The sequence below is a fragment of the Halichondria panicea genome, chromosome 12 (assembly GCF_963675165.1).
Source record: "Halichondria panicea chromosome 12, odHalPani1.1, whole genome shotgun sequence".
Lineage (NCBI taxonomy): Eukaryota > Metazoa > Porifera > Demospongiae > Suberitida > Halichondriidae > Halichondria > Halichondria panicea.
Window position 1 is genome coordinate 1012563 of NC_087388.1, and position 18283 is coordinate 1030845.

The window sequence follows — 18283 nt, forward strand, 5'->3', positions numbered from 1 at the left end:
GTATTAATAATGACCTTTGACCCCACTTCTAACTTTAGAAAATGAGCGTTGTTAAAGGACACGCCCATCTTCACATGATCGTGACACGTAGTGATACAGCGGTGAACAGCTACAGTATAGTACAGTACAGTACTAAACAAAGACTTCTATAATTGACAAAAAGAAGAGAGAATAATGAGCTCTACAGTGAGATTAAGCATAAAGGCAGCCAATGGCTCTGTCAGTGACTACAGTGTGGAGGCACAGAGTGACTGGACTGTCCACCAGTTAAAGAACTATCTCTACAGACACTACCCCACCCACCCAGTAAGTCAGACTATCCTCCAGTGATACCCTCATGCAGCTCACTCACTCACTCACCCCCGTCCACACAGCCCCTCACTAGTCAGAAGCTCATCCATGCTGGCAGACTGTTACTAGACTCTCAGACTATAGGCCAAAGCCTCCCTTCCAGTGGTGTGGACCCAGTGGTGGTTCATTTAGTGGCGTATGAGCGCTCCCACTCGAGCCCTGTGTTCAGTAAAGAGGAGGAGGAAGAGGAGACCAAAAGCACGGAGCCTGTTAGTAGGCAACCATCACTCAATACAGTACAAGAGGAGAGCAACCAACCTGATCAACATGTGCGAGTTATATAAGACACTTGGTATTCATGAAATTCCCCAGTTACTTCCAGTTTATAATACCAAATTACCATAGAAACACTTTGATCTCGTTATGTTTGTTTGTACAGATTCACTCCCAGGAGCAGGATACGCCGGGACCACGCCCCCAGCTGAGGCACAGAGGTGGGGCACACCCCCTAGTGACGGGACTTCCCCCTCAGTTTTATATGTCACCCTATGGAGCGGCCTATGCTAACCAAGCGTATGCTAACCAAATGGCCCTCTGGTATCAAGCATACTACAGGTTGGCATTCCTCTAGTTGGTATTAAATATCTCTAACACGTTCTCCTCAGACAAGCCCCGCCCACTACCCTGGAAGAAAGAGGGGTGGACAACAACGTTGACCTGCTCAACCGTGAAGAGGGTGGTGTGGAGGTGGAGGATAACGTCCCAGTGAATGCTGCAGGGGGTGCTGCTGGTCTCGGTATGATGGCCGGAGGAGGAGGGGGAGGGGGAGGGGGGAACAGGCGAGACCTTGTGGATGTCCTCTATATGACAACCATGTTTGGGTTTCTTGGACTTGTGGCTTACCTTACTGGCTCTCTAGGGAGACTCATGGTGTTTGCTGGAGGAATAGTTTTTGTTTTGCTGTGAGTCAGTAGTTAGTTGTGTCTGTTTATTGACCCCTTCCTGTTTTGCAAGGCTTTGGTAATCACAATGTACATGTGTGTATTCTTCTCACTGCAGGAACCAAGGTGGTTGGTTTTCTGTGAGACGTCGAAGACAAGGTATGTTACTAGCTGGCTAACCCCCATTACCCTCTATCCCCCACTCCCCACTAGCTGCTCCGGTGGAGGAAGTGAACCCTCTCAACAGACCTGAGCAAGTAGCGGCAGGAGAGAGACAAGAACAACAGGTATGTGTGTGTAGGAGTAACCATACTTCTGCTAATTTGCCTTGAGAACCCTCAAATTCCTTAGCCAATATATATTTTCTCAAAGCTCTCCCAGACGCATCATTAATTGTGACTGAAAGATGTCCCTACTGATAGTTACCATCCTCCATCCTCTTTACAGGTACCTCAAGAAGCTGCACCACCGGAAGCCACACAGCCACAGCCACAAGAACTACAAGACCAACAGAGACAAGGAATACTAGCGACTATGTTTGTATTTGTTACCTCATTTTTTACATCCCTTGTACCTCACCAGAGACCAGAACTGCAAGCCAATTAATTAAGCCATTTGCTAACATGTGCATTGCATTGTCAGTTGTGTTATTCATCGACAGTTAATGATGAAGTTAATGATATTCATTGAGACTAACCACTTATTAATTACATTGTTGAGGTTTAATCAAGACAACCACCATGGACTGTATTAGGTGCTAAAGTAATGGTTCAAAGGCCTCTTGCGTTGTCACACCAGTTCTCTACATGTTGTGTGAGGGGCGAGACTGTATCTGGAGAATTGCTGCACAAGATGATCTATGAGAGAATGTAAAGACACCATCAATAGCTCCCAGTACAGTCGATATTGACTATAAATTGAGTAGAAGGCATAGCAGCAGAGCAGTACAGTGACACAGCAAGGCTTTCCAAGACACAGTTACAAGACATTAACAATCTATTACTACCCCCAAACACATTGCATGGCCTTTGTCGAACAGCAGCAGCATAGTGGCTATCCACGAGGAGAGCCACAGCAGCAACCCATAGCCCCCCCACCGAGCTCCATGTTTGCATTTCGACCTCCCCCTGCATTCTGCCCGAGATGCTACTCTCAGTTTAATGCGAGTTTTGCCGTGGGTGGCATGTGCCCTCATTGCAACCACCTCCTTCCTCCACTCATGCAACCAACCACTCCTAATCTGATGCCTGTACCTCTCAACAACCCGCCCACTCAAGGAGAGAACACCTTTGTCATGACCGACGTTCTCCATGTTATTGAAGATGTGTTTAACGACCAAGAGGATGCGTTCACCTCGGTAACTCTCATTAAAAGCGAGCCGTGTTCGTGCGGAAAATCTGACCGTGTGATGGTGTGTGAAGTGTGCCAGGCTGTCGTGTGTGATGAGTGTCTCCCTAGTCACGAGAATCAACATCGTCTCCGCCCTTCTGAAACTACAGAAGACTCTCCAAAGAACTGTTTAGTTCACGAAGAGAACAAAGTGACTTTGTTTTGTCAATCCTGTCTGACTACATTGTGTCAAAGTTGTGCTCTGAATGACCATACAGGGCACAGTGTGGTGAGCGTGACAGAGGCTTATGCTCGCTATCGACCCTCCGTCGACCAGCTCTTGAGTAAGAGTGAAGTGGAGATCAATCTGTTGGACCTGTCCCTGGCCGATGCTCAGAAGATGTGTGGGAGTGTAGGGAAGCAACAGACGGTTGCCGTGGAGAGAGTACGACAAGTGTTCCAGGAGCATAGGGTCAAGCTGGACCAGAGGGAACAAGAGGTGGTTGTGTGTGTGTGTATAGTCCAAGCTACTGGTATAATTATAAATGTGTGCCAATTTGTGGTTAGTGAGCCTTAGAGATCTTCTTTGATTGCCTTTGTTTACATGTACTTTCCATGTACCTAACCTTGTTCTTTTAAAAGCCAATTGTAGGGAAGCTCTTGTTCTTGTGTGTTGTTGTGTAAACTTCCTCACTTTGAATTTGTTTGTTTACTCTATAACTTTGAGCAGGAGTTCCTTGTACATGTATATATTGGCTGTTCATATATTACAAATGCTTGTTTTTCTTACGCAGGTAATTGGGCAGATCAATTCAATTGCAGACCTTCGATTGACAAACCTTGGCAAGGAAATATCGACTGTCAAAGAACATCTATCGCTACTCAAGGCTCTCTCCTCTCAAGCTGAGTCAGCACACATGGATAACAGCCAGGCAGCAATCCTAGAGGCACACTTCAAACTATCCAATAGCCTGCAGAAGTATCGCTCCATCAATCGGAACCCTTCAGAAGACGACAGTTTCATCATCAAGCCAAATAACTCTGTTGCAGAAGAGGCTTTGAAGAGTTTGTGTGTTTTCACTACCGCCCCCCACCCCCGCCACTGCACGGCCATGGGAGAAGGCCTCAACCATCCCAGAGTGCATCGTTTATGCACCGTCACACTCTGCACCAAGGATCGCCAGGGGGAACGTTGTGTGGAGGGAGGGGAACGTCTGTTTGTACAGCTCAAGTCCAGCCCTACTGGAGCTGTCCTCTCTGCTGACGTGAGGGACAACAGTGATGGTTCCTATTCTATCAACTTCAGGCCACATCTCAAGGGGGAGCATCAACTGGTCATAGCCATTCGGGGCCAGCACATTCAGGGCAGTCCATTCACACTCATGGTCGATGGTGGGAGAGAGTACGGTCGATTCGGAATGGTCAGTAGCATATTCGGATCGGAAGGCTCGAAAAACGGTCAATTTTGTCGCCCTTGGGGAATTTGTTGCGATCACCATGGAAATGTTATCATTGGAGATCGGAGCAATCATCGTGTTCAAGTGTTCGATTCTAACGGACAATTCAAGTATGCGTTTGGTGGTGAGGGTAGTTGTCCTGGGAAGTTTAATCGTCCCGCTGGAGTGGCCATTACTCGTGAGGGCAACGTTGTGGTAGCCGACAAGGACAACCATCGTATTCAAGTGCTCCAACGTGACGGCTCCTTTCTCTTCATGTTTGGTTCCAAGGGAGGCAACGATGGGCAGATGATCTACCCGTATGATGTGGCTGTCAATCAACTGGACGGTAGGATCGCAGTCACCGACACTGGCAACCACCGTCTGCTCATCTTCAGTCATGATGGCGTGCTCCTGGGAAAGTTTGGCTACAAGGGCTATCTGTGTGGACACTTTGACTCTCCTCGCGGCATTGCTTTCAATGATGACGGCCACATCATTGTATCTGACTTCAATGTTCATCACATCTTGGTCATACATCCTGACGGCACGACTGCACGCATACTCGGGAGTCAAGGCACTGGGAATGGACAATTTATGAGACCTCAAGGCATTGCCGTTGATCACATGGGACATTACATCATAGCCGATACTCGAAACAATCGAATTGTCATCATGCACCCAAATGGACATTTTATAGGCAAATTTGGAGTTGGCGGGCAGGGCCCAGGTCAGTTGGATCGACCCACCAGCATTGCCGTTATGCCAGACGGGAGGATTGCTGTTGTTGACTTTGGCAACTCAAGAGTGCAAATATTTTAGACTTTTACGAACCAGAAACAGTGTTGCGTTTATTTTCCCTTTCTATTATTTTTTTGTACTGCTTTATGACCACCATTCAGTAGACCTGCGTTATTCCCCTTCTTATTTTATGCACTCGTATACATATCTACTCTTAGCTTGGCTAAGTTCATGAATGTGCTGCTTATAATTATATTGTGTTGACTCAACATGTGAGGTATTGAAGGTTGATAGACGCAGCATGAGGTGGGCGGGGCATGTGTGGGAACTCTCGTGGGGCTAATTAAGCGGTAAATTATAAACATACCCAAGGCATTAAACACTTAAACTCGCTAATGATCAGTTGATGATGATTACAATGAAATATGACAAATGAGATCAGGAAAGTATTATATTACAATGAAATATGACAAATGAGATCAGGAGTATTATAAGTTATACAGTCACAGAAATGCATGATTTGAAAGCGTCTCTGTTGATTCGTTTAAGAATAGTCTTCAGTTGCTTGTTAGGTCCCACTTCGACAAAGGTCAAAGGTCCATTATCTAGTATGCCCCTCAGTGAAGCCTCCCACAGTACCGGCTGGGTCACCTGATCAGCGAGCAATTGTCGTATTTCCTCAACTGATGAGTAAGGTCGCCCCGTTACATTGGAGATGACTGATAGTCGTGGCATTGTTACATCCATTGTCTCCAATAGACGAGTTAGTTTGGGTACGGCTGAGGACATTAATGAGGAGTGGAATGCTCCAGATACTGCCACTTGTTTCACCACTCCCCCTTCTCTCACCGCCCCCTCCTCCACACACCTCACACCGTCACTACCTCCGGACACGACCAGCCCTCGTGGGAACATGTAGTTAGCGATGCAGACTTTAGGAGGTGGCGTTGTGGCAGCATTGGCTTGATCACACAGCGACTGAACCACTTCCGTTTCCAGGCCAACCACGGATAGCATGGATCCTGACATCTCCTCACAGGCAGCTTGCATACAGTCAGCTCTTGTCTTGATCAGCTGGAGGCCTGGGGTAGGAAAGACCATGATAGTAGAGGAACTACTAGAAATGGAATAACACAGATCATATTACTTAATAGCTGTGTGTGGCTACCTTGTTCCAATGAGAGGGCTTCTGCAAATATAAGAGCTGTAATCTCTCCCACACTGAAGCCAGCAGCCGCTGTACATCCAGACAGTACCTGTAGAGAAACCAGTCGTGTTATATAAATGCTAATAGCCAGTCACTCACTGTAATTAATTAATTGCGAATTAATTAATTAAATGTACCTCAGGAGACTGGGCCTCCAGTTGCTGTAGAGCCACTAATGATCCTACCACCACTGCTGGCTGGCAATGTACCGTCTGATTCAGCATCTCTCGAGGTCCTTGTAGACACAGCGACTGTAGGTCATAACCCAGCACTCTCTCAGCTGTCCTGAAGATGGTGCGTGTGCCAGGGAGGTCTTGCAGCTTGCAAGTCATGCCCACATATTGGGACCCCTGTCCAGGGAAGAGAAGGGCATAGGAGGACAAACTGACAGCTCTCCTGAGGTGTCTTTGGAGGACAGCAACCGTTCTGTAGCTTGTGTTCATACTTCACCTTTTCTGATATCAGTTTATTCTTGTGCAGAAAAGTTGCATGGTAAAGGTCGCCTTTGCAGTTGCCATTCTCGCACGTACACGCCCCCTCTATTGAGGGTAAACCCCTTCGTTGCTATGTACCCGTATCATTTAATATCTTTACTGGCTACCGGATGGATGGCAAGATACGACGAAGACCTTCATGAGAACTTGTTCTTTCAGTCTCTGGTCAACAGATTCGGAGCTCTTTTCAACGAGGCTGCTGAGAAAAGATGGACTGTGAGAGCAGGCATACCACACACACATAGTGACACACCCCCTTTCTTCTTACAGATATTTGTTCCTCGTGCTGATACTGTGTCTCGGCTGAAACTGACTAAAGTTGACTTTGAGAACCATGTTGTCATGCCAACCAGTGAAGAGGGTCGCTTCATTTCGCTCAACAGGAAGGTACGTACCGTATAATACCTGGGCTTGTAATAACAGCGCCACTCTAATTATACAAAAATTTGAATATTTCTCCCATATAATTATTATAGCACTTTCATTTTAGTACCTTCCTTTGATATTTTTTGGGGTGCTGTAATTACAGTGTGTGTGTGTGTGTACATAAACGAGCTACATACACAGATCAATAGCTATAATTATGTGCTACCACATGACACATACATGTACATGTGCCCGGTGTGTGCTTGTGTGTAGAGTGTGTTGGTGGAGGGTGGTGTAGTGACTGCTGGCCATGGATACAAGGAGTTACGAACTGTCAAGATTCTGTTCGATGAATGTTTCTTCAACTCGAGAGAGGAGAGCTACCAGATATTCTGTCTCAATCAGCCACTAGAGGGAGGTACGTTCGTTGCCCCTCACTCCTCACACACCTCACACACCCTCACACTCCTCACACACCGCACACACACCCTCACAGCACTCGGAGAAGAGGTGATTCTGTCGCTCGAGAATGTGGAGGACTGCATCAAGTACTTGTGGGGGGAACCTGGGAGTGAGAAGGTTCGAAGGGCAGCTGACCGCCTACTAAACGTGTTCCATTTGGAACGAAGCTCGAGCATGAGACTTATTTTGGATGCGTCCATGGCTCTCTACACACGAGTCATTCAGGAGGTCTACAAGTTGGTACGTCCTATCAAATCATAATAATCATTCATGTGATAGTTTTTTGTTCCTGTATAGAAGAAGTTTCACTCACGCTCGCAAATTTCATTCTGCAAACTAGCTGTGGAGGTGAGCAAGTAGTTAATGCATTATACATGTACATTCTGTAATCTACAATGTACACACACACACATACAGACGTATGTACTGGCTGCTCTCCACAGAAAGATTTTTAAGGAAGTGTGCTTCAGAGTGGCCTCAAAAGTGAGCCCCTACAATTAGTATACCTGCTTGTATTAGCCCCTCTCCCCCCCCCTCCCTTAGGATGCTATCCTCAACAAAATCACACGCAATCTCTCTGACGTCTCTCCACAATCACTAGGCATCAAAGAGCAGTACCAGTAAGTTGTGCATACTCTAATAATATTGATAATACTCTCTCTCTCCTCTTATAGGTTGCGTATCTCCAAGGCCCGTGCAGTGCTGAGTCAGCTCAATCAGTTTGCCACGCCCCTAGAGAAGCTGTACTGTTTCAAGAGCTGTGTCTCCACTCTAATGGAGGGAGAATCACAGGACCCACTGACGGCTGATGAGCTACTGCCCATCCTCGTCTTTCTAGCCATTATCACTGACATTCCCAATTGGATGGGTAATATTGTCTACATCACGAAGTTCCACTTCTCTCACGTAGCGACTGACGAATTCACGTAAGACAACCCTCTCACACATCACACATCTCACACCTCACACATCTACACCTGACACCACCACCTCACAGGTACTACATGACATCCTTTGAGGCGGCAGTAGAGTACATTCGCAGTGAGGCCCATGAGATAGCCACTCTCACATCAGGTACCCCCCTCCCTCTCACACATTGTATGGGATTCAACAACATCTTGTCCCACCCAGGTATCAATCAGGTCACTGTTCAGAAGCTCCGCTCGAGCAGTCTCCATGATGGTGGTGATTTTTTTGAGACTGTGTGTCGTGGTGACGTGGCCGCTATTCGCTCCCTCCTCAAACGAGAGGCTGCTGAGGCGGAGTCCTTCAAGAGCCGACTCTGTCATCCTCTCTGTACCTGCTCATCTTGCAGAACTCTCATCGACAAGTAAGAGATCAGTGACACTCACATGGCACTCATGTAACGTCTCCCTTCCCTGCAGACAATTGGACAATTCTGATCGAGCGTCTGTATTCTCGAGAGATGAGAATGGCCGGACAGGACTGCATCATGCAGCCAGATTAGGTACGCTATTCTACTACATGTACACAGATGGATTTTGGGACCTCTCTTTGACAGCCTGTAACTTTAGTCTTTAGTTTGGGTCAAACTTAAGCTTAAAAAGTGCAGTTTTTTTTTAGTGTTTAATTTCTCGATTTCACAACTACCTAGCAAATGCTGTGGTGTCAGTGTGTCCCCTCCCTCCTTAGGTCACTCTGAGCTGGCAAGTGTGCTACTAGAGCATGGAGCATTGCCCTCAGCCACTGACCATCACTCCTCCACACCTCTGCATCTAGCATGTCAGAAGGGTCACCAAAAGGTCGCGGTGAGTCCAAGCAAGTGTTGGCTGACTTTTAGCTTATTCTCTCTTGTCAGCTCATACTACTCGGAGAGGTGGAGAAAATTAACGCTGCTGATAACCATGGCAACACTCCACTGCACCTGGCATGCTCCAATGGACACGAGGAGGTGTGTGTGTGTGTGTGTGTGGACTAAGTACAGTGTGTGTATACGCTCCCCTCCTGTGTAGTGTGTGAAGGCTCTGTTGTTCAGCAAAGACCAGTGCCGTGTTGACACTACTAACAACCAGGGGGACTCCCCTCTCCACAATGCTGCTCGTTGGGGATACGGTGAGCCACCCTCCCTTGTCACGCCTCCTATTACACCTGCCCCCTTCCAGCATCCATAGTTGGGGTATTGCTGACCCACGGTGCCTCCATGACAATCCTAAACAGACGGAGGGAGTCACCACAGCAGTGTGCTCAGAGTGTAAAGGTATGACTACCTCTTATTGGGACCTACACTACTATTCCCCACTTTCCCTCCTTTCTTCTCCGCTACTCCTCCCCCTCTCTCTCCGTGTACTGTCAATATATACTTGTGTCTACAAACGTACATGCACAGGTTCAGGAGCTACTGAGCACTGTGCAGACAAGACGTGATGAGTCTGACTTGAGTGACGACTCTCAAGTGCTGAGGATGAAACATGTGAGCAAGAGGATGTCTATCAGAGGTTCCTTCAGTGAACCAGACAGACAGGTGAGTAGCAATGCAGGGGATCTCTTGTCACCTCACCCCCAACCCCCACAGCTTAAGAGGCTGTTTCGTGCTGTGCGTGATGGAGACACCAACTACGTCAAATACTTGTTTGGTTGGGAGGAGGGAACAGCCAATCAATGTCACCCTCTCTGTCAGTGTGAGAAGTGCTCCCAACTCAGAAAGGTGATTAGTACTGTCCCTCTACCCTCCCCTACTGTCCCCTCACTTATTGTCCCTCTCTCCCCTACAGTCCCCTCCCATGGCCGTGCTCTCTATCAACAGCTGTGACCCTCAAGGCCAGACACCACTTCACAAGGCGTCTCTGTTGGGGCACATTAATATGGTGGACCTGTTGCTAGCTCACGGAGCAATGCCGGACGTGAGGGCTAGGGAGAGTCAACAGACACCACTACACTTGGCCTGTCAGTACAACCAGCAAGATGTACGTGTCTGAGCAAAATACGTTCTGTTGTGTAATTATGCATTGCCTCAGGTTGTTCTGATGCTACTGGAAGAAAGTGCTAGTGTGAATGTGCAGGACGTACAGGGAAACTCTCCCCTCCATTTCTCCTGTACCAACGGCCACCTCGACACGGCTCTCCTCTTACTGGCTGTAAGTTTACTGTTCGAGGGGTTATTATGTGTGTGCTGATTCCCCTCCCTTCCAGCGTGGAGCTGATGTGACCATGTCCAATGTCCGTGGAGACAGTGCACTGCACAATGCTGCCCGCTGGAACCACGCCCCCATAGTCCAGCTTCTCATGCTGTATGGAGCACAATACAAGGCTACAAACAACGAGGGAAAGACCCCACTAGACCTCACCAAGGTAACCATTATACAAACACATTCCCACATGGACCCCTGCCCTGCCCCCCCCCCCCTAGGATGAGGAGGTACAGAAGCTGGTGCTCATGGCCATCAGTGGAGAGCTTATGGTCGGACGCTACACCACACCCCTCACACCATCCACAAAGGCCACACCCACTCATGCAACCAATAGCAACAAGCCGGTAGTACGTCAGACTACTCCAACACCACTGTTCCCTGTGGAAGAGGAGCAACTGTTCACGCCTCTGGAGGATGACCACGCCCCCTCAACAGACCACACTCCAAATTCCAAAGTTCGGGATCTCCTCCAAGCTATTGAGAACTTTGACAGGTGAGGGAGAGAGTGCATTGTAGAGTGTGTTAGTTACCCACTGTGTGCAGGAGGGGTACACTGAAGAGGACCAACACTATGGACCGTAGCGCCCCCCTCCTCACGTCCCCATCCCAGTGCCCACCTCCCCCAGTGATACCTCCCACCCTGGTGGTAGCTGGGATAATGTAGCGGCTCCTCCTCCTCCGTCCAATGGGATCCTTGGTCAGAGCTGGGACTGTGTACAAGAGCAGGACGTTGTTAGTAGCCAGTCATTAGAACACACACTAACTGTGCAGCAGCAGTGATCGTGTTGTGTATGTGTGTGTACTTTTCGTTTTGTGTGTGTACAAGTGTTGTTGATCTAGAGAATGGTAATGGGTGTTTTGCAAAAGTGTAAATGAACGATCTTTTGCTGACTCATCAACTAGCAGTTTATACACACGGCGTACCTTACCCAATACCAGTGCAGCCAGAACTAGCTAGCTAGCTAGCAAGACGTTAATTTGTATAAACACATAGCGAGTAACATCGACAATTAACATCTGTACATTAGTACTAATCTAATGACCAAGGCTTTCTTTCAGGCAGTCGTGTAAGCGTTTGTTTGTACATGTTTAAATACATGCACACCCGGTACCCCAACACACACCACACATACTGTACTGCACTGCATGTGTCTAGCTTTCTGTCTCATTGAAATAACCACCCACCTCCCGTACTATACAGGTCATGGCATCCAAGGTACGCTCTCGTAAGGTGGACCCGTTGGCTGGCATTCTATCGCTAATCAGTAACGGCAAACTAACGGAATTGTGTGAGCAATTGAAGGAATCTCCCGATCTCCTCTCTCTTCTTGAACAGCGGCTACAAGAGCCGTCAGTGCCCAAAGGCCACTCCCCCCTCGTTGCCGCAGTACTAGGAGACCATATCAAGGTGTTCGAACATCTCCTCGACAAACACTCCCCAAATATTGAGCAAGAAACATCTGCCGTTATAGAGGGAGGTTATCCGGTGGAGGGGGCCACACCCCTTTGGACCGCATCGACCCTAGGACGACTCCACTTTGTGAAGGTGTTGATTGATCATGGCGCTGATATTGAGCACACCACCCTCTCCCAGTCCACGCCCCTCAGAGGTGCGGCCTTCGATGGCCACTGTGAAGTATGCGAGTACCTCATCGAACACGGTGCCGATATTGATAAGCCCAACCAAGTCGGTCAGAGCCCTCTAACTATAGCAGCCGCTATGCAGAAGAAGGATTGTGTCGAGCTGCTCATCAAGAAGGGAGCTAACATCAGACATCGAGGCCACAACGGGGACACCCCCCTACATGTTAGTGTCGAGTCAGGAGATGTAGAAATGGCCAAACTATTGGTGAATGCTGGAGCCGAGAACGTAGCCAATGACGTTGGTTTCACTCCTTCCATTCTGGCATCATGTTATGGGCACCAGGAGGTCGTCATGTTTCTCCACTCCAAGTTCAAACTGGAGCCCCTCGAGATGTACAACTGCTACTGCCTGTTAGCCGCTAAAGAGGTACTGAGTGGAAACGATCCAATGGCTAAAAAATGGATGACCGAAGCTGTGAAAGTTCGTAGTTCAAGTAATCTGACGGGAATTCCCCCTAGCGATGGGGTGTACGACAACTTACACGAGCCGGTAACAGAAGCGGAGGTTCAGTACATTGCTCAGAACGAGACGAGGTTATTCTTTGTTTCCTCCATCTACTGCGAGAGGATCCTGGGACGCATCCACCCCACAACTGCCTTCTATATACGCATTAGTGGAGATATGGCTTTGTCTGAGAGTCGATATCAAAAATGTGTGGATCTGTGGCAGCGATCGCTGGATTTTGACAACGCAGCAAGAATGGCATACGAACTTCAGATCACTGAGGACCTGCTGTTTGCGATTAGAGGTTTTTCCATCATGGCTAGTGACAAGTTCACCCCTCCTGTTGAACCACACTTCAAGTGGGGTCTCAAAGAATTGCGATTGGCCCACGAGAGCAAGATCTCAGAGATTAGCGTTGTGAGCTGCTTGTTTCGAATGCTAGGAGCCTGGGTTAAAGTGTGCGAGTGTATGGAGAGCCGTGATGGCCGACGTAAAGAGATGGATTTGTTGAGGGGAGCTGTGATTGAGTTGGTTCGAGTTATGGACAGTAAAGAGTGCCCCCTCTTGATAGCCTGCCTACAGAACTTTCCCGACCATGGCAGTGGGGCTGGCAAAGATGTCTACTCTCAAAAGCTGCCTCTGGGCAAAGTGGTGTCTCTGCTGATAGAACACGGTTGCCCCATGCATTGTGAGGATGAGAACGGACGGTTTCCCCTCCACCTGGCAGTGCTACTCAAGGACGAGTCAGCCCCTGAGTGTATACGTGCACTCTTGGAGTATGGGGCTCACACCGATGCAGTTAATTTTGAAAACAAGACAGCCTTAGAGTTGGCCAAGAACTTGGACCCGCCTCCTGTACCTGGAGTGGTGGCCGAGCTGTTGACTGCCACTACCAACCATCTCTCGTTGCAATGCCTCGCCTCGAGGGCCCTCATACAGAATGGTATCGAATACAGTCAAGTGTTGCCAGTACGTCTCATCAAGTTTGTATCATGGCACGAACACGATATGACAAACTCTGTTAGTAAAAACTGAATTAGATACGTAATCTTATCGTGTGTGTGTGTGCCTTTATTCTATTTTTCAATTTTGTATATAATTGCTTTTCCCTCTTTATTACGTCAACAACAATGATGTTTGCTTATAATAATTATGATCACTTGGTTACATGCACATGTGCTACTGTACTCTAGAATTAACTGCAAAAAATTAACGGGACAACAAATTTGTGAGCAAAAACTGTTTTCCAATTATGTAATATTGCTTTGCTCTCTTTATTACGTCAACATGGTGAATAATTATGATCCTTTGGTTACATGCATGTGTGCTATAGCCTCGATACCAGGCCGCACCTCCTCAAAAAGTACTAGTGGGAGGTCAACTAGTGAAGGAGGCTAGTGTACTACTGTACTCTGGAATGAACTTCTTGTCATTGACACATTATTTTAATCATGGTAAATAGTGGTTGAAAAAAGACAACTGTACAAACATAACAGGCAACATTAATTTTGCTATGGCTACTGTTTGGTGGGTACATCTAGTCCCAATACTGCCAGTGCCACAATGGCTGCTGCCTGCTCTGATGACTTCTTACTCTTCAACCTGTGCATGGAACAACGACTGATGAACTGCCTTTACCATAATAGATATCTCACCAGAAGCTAGAGGAGTACTTGTCTCCACACACAGTCAACACTGACTTGAACAATCGATCACGAGAACGTTCCACCTAGTGTGTGTGTGTGTGTGTGGGGGGGGGTGATGACGAGCACTACTCACTGTGTTATAAGAGGGAGGGTCGAGGTGGCGTTGACTGCAATGCTCTAGTAGCTCTGACTTGGGGGTGTGTGCTGGGTAGTCACGTCTGTATGAACACACTAAACCACACCCACCAGTTACAGTTCATCAAACACCTCTCATATTTGACGCAGAGTTCTATAACTCCCTCCTCCGTTAGTTCGGCATCCATCCTCTGTCTCTTGGCCCCTCCTGGACTGAAGCTGGCCACACCTAATGATTTCTGCTCCCTAAGGGAAAGTCCCTCAATCACATCACTCCTACAAGCCTCGGCAGCGTCATGGTAACCAGTCATACCCCACAAATCACTACAGGAGATAAATTCAACAACCACTTTGACATCCTGTCTTGATAAGGTTGTCTTCTAGTGATGTAGGACTGTCTCACCAAATCTCTCTGATGTTCTTGGCTGAATGTAGACGTGCCCCAAGAGGTCCCTCCATACGATCAGCCATCATCTGACACACACAGTATTTAGTGTTGGAGCATCCATTGCCAGTGTCAACTGCTAACTGCAAGTAACGCTTTATGACATCATCAATCTCTAGTGCCCCCTCACGTCTGCGATTAATTCACATTACATCATTAACAGGCATTTTTATAAGTTTACCTGAATACTGATGGATTCCACTGCGCTGCCCTGGCTATCATGACACTTTCACAGCCTGCAGTTACACATCACACACACACATACACACACATCACATCACACACACATACACACATTACACTCAGCGACACACATTACACTCAGTGACACACATTACACTTAGTGACACACACATCACACACACAGAACTTACCAGTGAGAGACTTGATTCTGTCCACGTCCTTGTAACTTGTTATCTCATTGGAGCGACCACTGCACACACACGAGTACATGTATGCACACACACGGCTAGTAGTGTAGGACTCTCACTTGGCTATGACTGGGATAGAGGCTCTGCTGACTATCTCCCTGATGACATCATAGTGACACGGCTGTGTGGAGCGCTCCTTGATCGACCTACAGTGCACACCTTCACACAACACACATAACACACACACACACTCACCGGCCGTGGATTGCAACAGCTGCTACTCCAGTGCTCTCGATAACCTTCACGAGGTCAAAGGTGGCCTGGGGGTGGGGAGCAGTCGTATCTTGCATGTCACCGGTAGAGACACGGCTGACACAAGAGATGTGAGGATGGAACGCACTCTCTCCGGGTTGCTTAGCAACACAGCTCCCATTCCTCCCTACATTGACATGTTATTTACATACTGTCTTATTTTCTTTTTTATACTTTAAGAGAGAAGTCTTTGGGACAACCCATATTGACATCAATCCCTGCAACGTCCCTCTCACTGTGGGTGTAGTCAATGGGGTGTGGTTACGGATGTGAGCTACTTACACCAGTTTAGCAGTCTCCACGGCCCTCACAGAGTCGGCAGTGCCCTACACACAGAGAGAGGGTTCACGATTACAGAGTGACATGAACTATTAGTAGACCTCACCATTTGAAAGACAACGTGTTTCCTTTCTCTTGTTTCCTTTCTCTTGTTTCCTTTCTCTCTCACATGTCCTGAACATGCAGCAGCCGTCAGGAGACACAAAATCCACAGTGTCCAATATCGCTGTGTGTGGGGGAGGGTAATGTGCTCGTACATACACTGTGGAGGCTCTTACGATTCACGAGGCGTTGACACTGCACCATCCTGTGGTCAATAAGCTCCTGAGGGAATGCATGCATGCGATTGATCGTGCGATGGTGGTAGCTACTGTGCTAGACTTGTTGAGCACACACCTCACTGTATACAATGTCTGCTCCGTACTCGAGGGCCAATAGTCGTGTGGGCAGTGTGCCTATCCTAACCATGGGAGCCGGAGCTAGCATCACCTTGTTCGAGTAGCTCAGCCTAGTATAGTATACTAGCCATTCTTAAAATCTATTCTACGTTTTTGAGTGGTAATGATCCTTAGATGTTGATACCATTTAATTTAGCCTCGATTTCAGACCGCACTAAAGGCCTTGTGAAAGAGGCTACTTTCAATTTTGATTCGAGCCCCTCCCACTTAGACTCGCAAGCCGTCACTGTTGCAGGCGAACAGTAGACTGGTCAAACTCCGTGTTGAGACTCGTGTTGCACAGTCAGCATATCAGAAAATATTTTAAGTGGCTGCGGTTTTCGTGACGTCAGTATACTGCATGTGATACGTAGAGTTTTTTAGTGAAACGTCACTATCGTTGATCTTGTGGTAACCGCATGCGGTTAGTTGCCACAAATATCGTGGCAAACGTTACACGAGTCTCAACACGGAGTTTGACCAGTCTACTGTTCGCCTGCACAGTGACGGCTTGCGAGTCTACCTCCCACTACTGTTAGCTATCTATATACCGGTATGTACTAGTCTAGTTGGGCGGAGTCCAACCAACGCTTCGCTCATGGTTGGGTATCAGTACTGTGTTTTGCAAGTTGCTTGTCATTGTGCACAGTAAATGGGCGTTGTCTCTGTAGTACTACTGAGTCTGTAGTAAAGTGAATGTGTCTATTCAGCAAAAAAAATTAATTTGCTAACTTAGTTAGCTAAGCTGTTATAGTGTATATGCACATGCAGTACTCTGTTGACTGCTATACTTCTGTTGATTTGAGCCAGTATGGCAGTTGTTTTAGTTAGAAGTGCACTAAAAGAGCAGGTAGAAATTAGAGGACATAGAGAGTCAGCACATTCCTGATTAAATCTAGTAACCACAGTAGTACTATAGACAACACCAATTTACTGTGCACAATGACAAGCAACTTGCAAAACACAGTACATGTACACGTAACAGTTTTGTTCCCACTGCAAGAAATTTGCAGCCCAATCAGATTGCTGCGTTCAAGTGGGAAACCTTACAGCTCAATTTAGCTGACAAGGCAAGCTGGGACACTGTATTTTAGCTGTATTTCTCTGCCACCTGTCTGGAGAATGCAGAAACAGCTCCTGCTGGATATCTAGGCTACTAGAAAAGAAGCATCTATGAATGAAGCTTGAACAGTAGTATCTTTGTATTAATTAATTAAAAGGACTTGTCTTTGTTTTAAGTTTTGTTGTGCTACCAATCTAAGATTAGATTATTAGTTTGGACAAAACCTGTGATATGTATGCCTTCTTTGGTCTTCGAAAAGCTTCTCCAGAAGCCTTGGGGTAGTCTTATAGCTGGCTGTACCTCTCTTTGTGCTAGATGTCTAACTATTATGAAAAATTTTATTTCTGCCTGTACTAAATCTAGGTTACAGTATTCTTCTACTTTCTCTAAGAGTCTGAGGTCTTTCTTGAATTCCAAAACAACTATAGCTAGATCCAGGCAGCTAGAATAGCCATCCATTGATTTCTTTATATCGCACCCCTGAGCCATGCGGTTGTCAGCCACTTAAGATTAAACAATATTCATACTCTGTCTCAAGTACCAGTGGAACAAAACTGCTACATGTACTGATACCCGTACCCTAGCCTCCTTCGCAGCCTCTCCTTTTTCTGTTCTTTGTCACAGAAGAGAAAATTGGAGGAACAAAGAAAGAAAGAAGGAAGCAACTAAGAAAAAGGAGAGCCTGCCTTGCTAAGTCGCGTGATCCCCTACTGACGTAGACAAATTTTAACGAGTGTGGGCGAGAGAAAACCTCAATAACTGTCCTCCCGATCCCACACAGTACTTGGAGCGCATTTACCAGGAACATAATCTGTTATAAACAGTACAGTACAGTGCAGTAGAGTCAGCTTTCGTGAGACCTTTAGTCAGTATAGAGGAAGTATGAAAGACTAGAGTAATAATTATATCTACTAATCAAGTGGGTCTGTTCTGAACTCAGGAAAAAAAACTGAGCTAAATTTAGATATTTAGTCTCTTTAGTCTTTACTTGGTAAGCCCTTGTCTACGTCTACGATGTCTCCACGCTTGATTCTGGCTTACTATCTACGATGCTAACAGCTTTTATTTAGAGTTTGCAATGCGTAGGCTA

The 18283-nt window shown here is 47.0% G+C and overlaps 5 protein-coding genes and 1 pseudogene across 6 annotated transcripts; 4 read left to right on the forward strand and 2 right to left on the reverse strand.

Annotated features, from left to right (window-relative positions):
- Positions 1–69: 69 nt before the first annotated feature.
- On the forward strand, positions 70–1928 carry LOC135345157 (homocysteine-responsive endoplasmic reticulum-resident ubiquitin-like domain member 2 protein). The gene is made up of 7 exons (XM_064542519.1): positions 70–306; positions 375–620; positions 731–906; positions 957–1253; positions 1351–1391; positions 1446–1519; positions 1680–1928. The coding sequence occupies exons 1-7, from the start codon at positions 175–177 to the stop codon at positions 1836–1838; spliced, it is 1125 nt and encodes a 374-aa protein (XP_064398589.1). The 5' UTR covers positions 70–174; the 3' UTR covers positions 1839–1928.
- A 21-nt stretch (positions 1929–1949) lies between these two features.
- On the forward strand, positions 1950–5007 carry LOC135345137 (E3 ubiquitin-protein ligase TRIM71-like). Its single transcript, XM_064542495.1, has 2 exons — positions 1950–3060; positions 3356–5007. Exons 1-2 carry the CDS (start codon positions 2254–2256, stop codon positions 4817–4819), a joined length of 2271 nt encoding a protein of 756 aa, XP_064398565.1. The 5' UTR covers positions 1950–2253; the 3' UTR covers positions 4820–5007.
- A 97-nt stretch (positions 5008–5104) lies between these two features.
- Positions 5105–6451, reverse strand: LOC135344743 (probable malonyl-CoA-acyl carrier protein transacylase, mitochondrial). The gene is made up of 3 exons (XM_064541999.1): positions 6083–6451; positions 5907–5994; positions 5105–5820 (listed from the first exon to the last, which is right to left on the reverse strand). The coding sequence occupies exons 1-3, from the start codon at positions 6386–6388 to the stop codon at positions 5234–5236; spliced, it is 981 nt and encodes a 326-aa protein (XP_064398069.1). The 5' UTR covers positions 6389–6451; the 3' UTR covers positions 5105–5233.
- Positions 6452–6481: 30 nt separating this feature from the next.
- On the forward strand, positions 6482–11260 carry LOC135344738 (ankyrin repeat domain-containing protein 27-like). 2 transcript variants are annotated; one of them, XM_064541996.1, is made up of 22 exons: positions 6482–6655; positions 6710–6826; positions 7079–7223; positions 7302–7507; positions 7565–7615; positions 7685–7750; positions 7811–7887; positions 7942–8193; positions 8265–8341; positions 8399–8597; positions 8653–8735; positions 8921–9036; positions 9087–9179; positions 9241–9340; positions 9391–9485; positions 9615–9749; positions 9801–9932; positions 10000–10191; positions 10243–10362; positions 10418–10576; positions 10635–10909; positions 10960–11260. In XM_064541996.1, the coding sequence occupies exons 1-22, from the start codon at positions 6512–6514 to the stop codon at positions 11078–11080; spliced, it is 2955 nt and encodes a 984-aa protein (XP_064398066.1). In that variant the 5' UTR covers positions 6482–6511; the 3' UTR covers positions 11081–11260. The 2 variants fall into 2 exon arrangements, with proteins under 2 accessions (XP_064398066.1, XP_064398065.1); XM_064541995.1 differs by having other exon boundaries at positions 8265–8597.
- Positions 11261–11321: 61 nt separating this feature from the next.
- LOC135344740 (protein fem-1 homolog C-like) lies at positions 11322–13656 on the forward strand. Its single transcript, XM_064541997.1, has 2 exons — positions 11322–11483; positions 11618–13656. Exon 2 carries the CDS (start codon positions 11621–11623, stop codon positions 13538–13540), a length of 1920 nt encoding a protein of 639 aa, XP_064398067.1. The 5' UTR covers positions 11322–11483; positions 11618–11620; the 3' UTR covers positions 13541–13656.
- Positions 13657–13941: 285 nt separating this feature from the next.
- LOC135344742 (tRNA-dihydrouridine(20) synthase [NAD(P)+]-like) lies at positions 13942–16308 on the reverse strand (annotated as a pseudogene).
- Positions 16309–18283: the final 1975 nt, after the last annotated feature.

Bases quoted from the DNA above. Each gene is read 5' to 3' on its own strand.
- LOC135345157 (XM_064542519.1), top strand. From the start codon at position 175: ATGAGCTCTACAGTGAGATTAAGCATAAAGGCAGCCAATGGCTCTGTC. The intron at 907-956 runs GTTGGCATTCCT...CGTTCTCCTCAG, and splicing joins TGGTATCAAGCATACTACAG to ACAAGCCCCGCCCACTACCC. The intron at 1,254-1,350 runs GTGAGTCAGTAG...TTCTCACTGCAG, and splicing joins GGAATAGTTTTTGTTTTGCT to GAACCAAGGTGGTTGGTTTT.
- LOC135345137 (XM_064542495.1), top strand. From the start codon at position 2,254: ATGGCCTTTGTCGAACAGCAGCAGCATAGTGGCTATCCACGAGGAGAG. The intron at 3,061-3,355 runs GTGGTTGTGTGT...TTTCTTACGCAG, and splicing joins TGGACCAGAGGGAACAAGAG to GTAATTGGGCAGATCAATTC.
- LOC135344743 (XM_064541999.1), bottom strand. From the start codon at position 6,388: ATGAACACAAGCTACAGAACGGTTGCTGTCCTCCAAAGACACCTCAGG. The intron at 5,995-6,082 runs GTACATTTAATT...GTTTCTCTACAG, and splicing joins TGGAGGCCCAGTCTCCTGAG to GTACTGTCTGGATGTACAGC. The intron at 5,821-5,906 runs GTAGCCACACAC...TTCCTACCCCAG, and splicing joins AGCCCTCTCATTGGAACAAG to GCCTCCAGCTGATCAAGACA.
- LOC135344738 (XM_064541995.1), top strand. From the start codon at position 6,512: ATGTACCCGTATCATTTAATATCTTTACTGGCTACCGGATGGATGGCA. The intron at 7,751-7,810 runs GTGAGCCCCTAC...CCCCTCCCTTAG, and splicing joins GCTTCAGAGTGGCCTCAAAA to GATGCTATCCTCAACAAAAT. The intron at 8,598-8,652 runs GTAAGAGATCAG...CCTTCCCTGCAG, and splicing joins TGCAGAACTCTCATCGACAA to ACAATTGGACAATTCTGATC.
- LOC135344740 (XM_064541997.1), top strand. From the start codon at position 11,621: ATGGCATCCAAGGTACGCTCTCGTAAGGTGGACCCGTTGGCTGGCATT.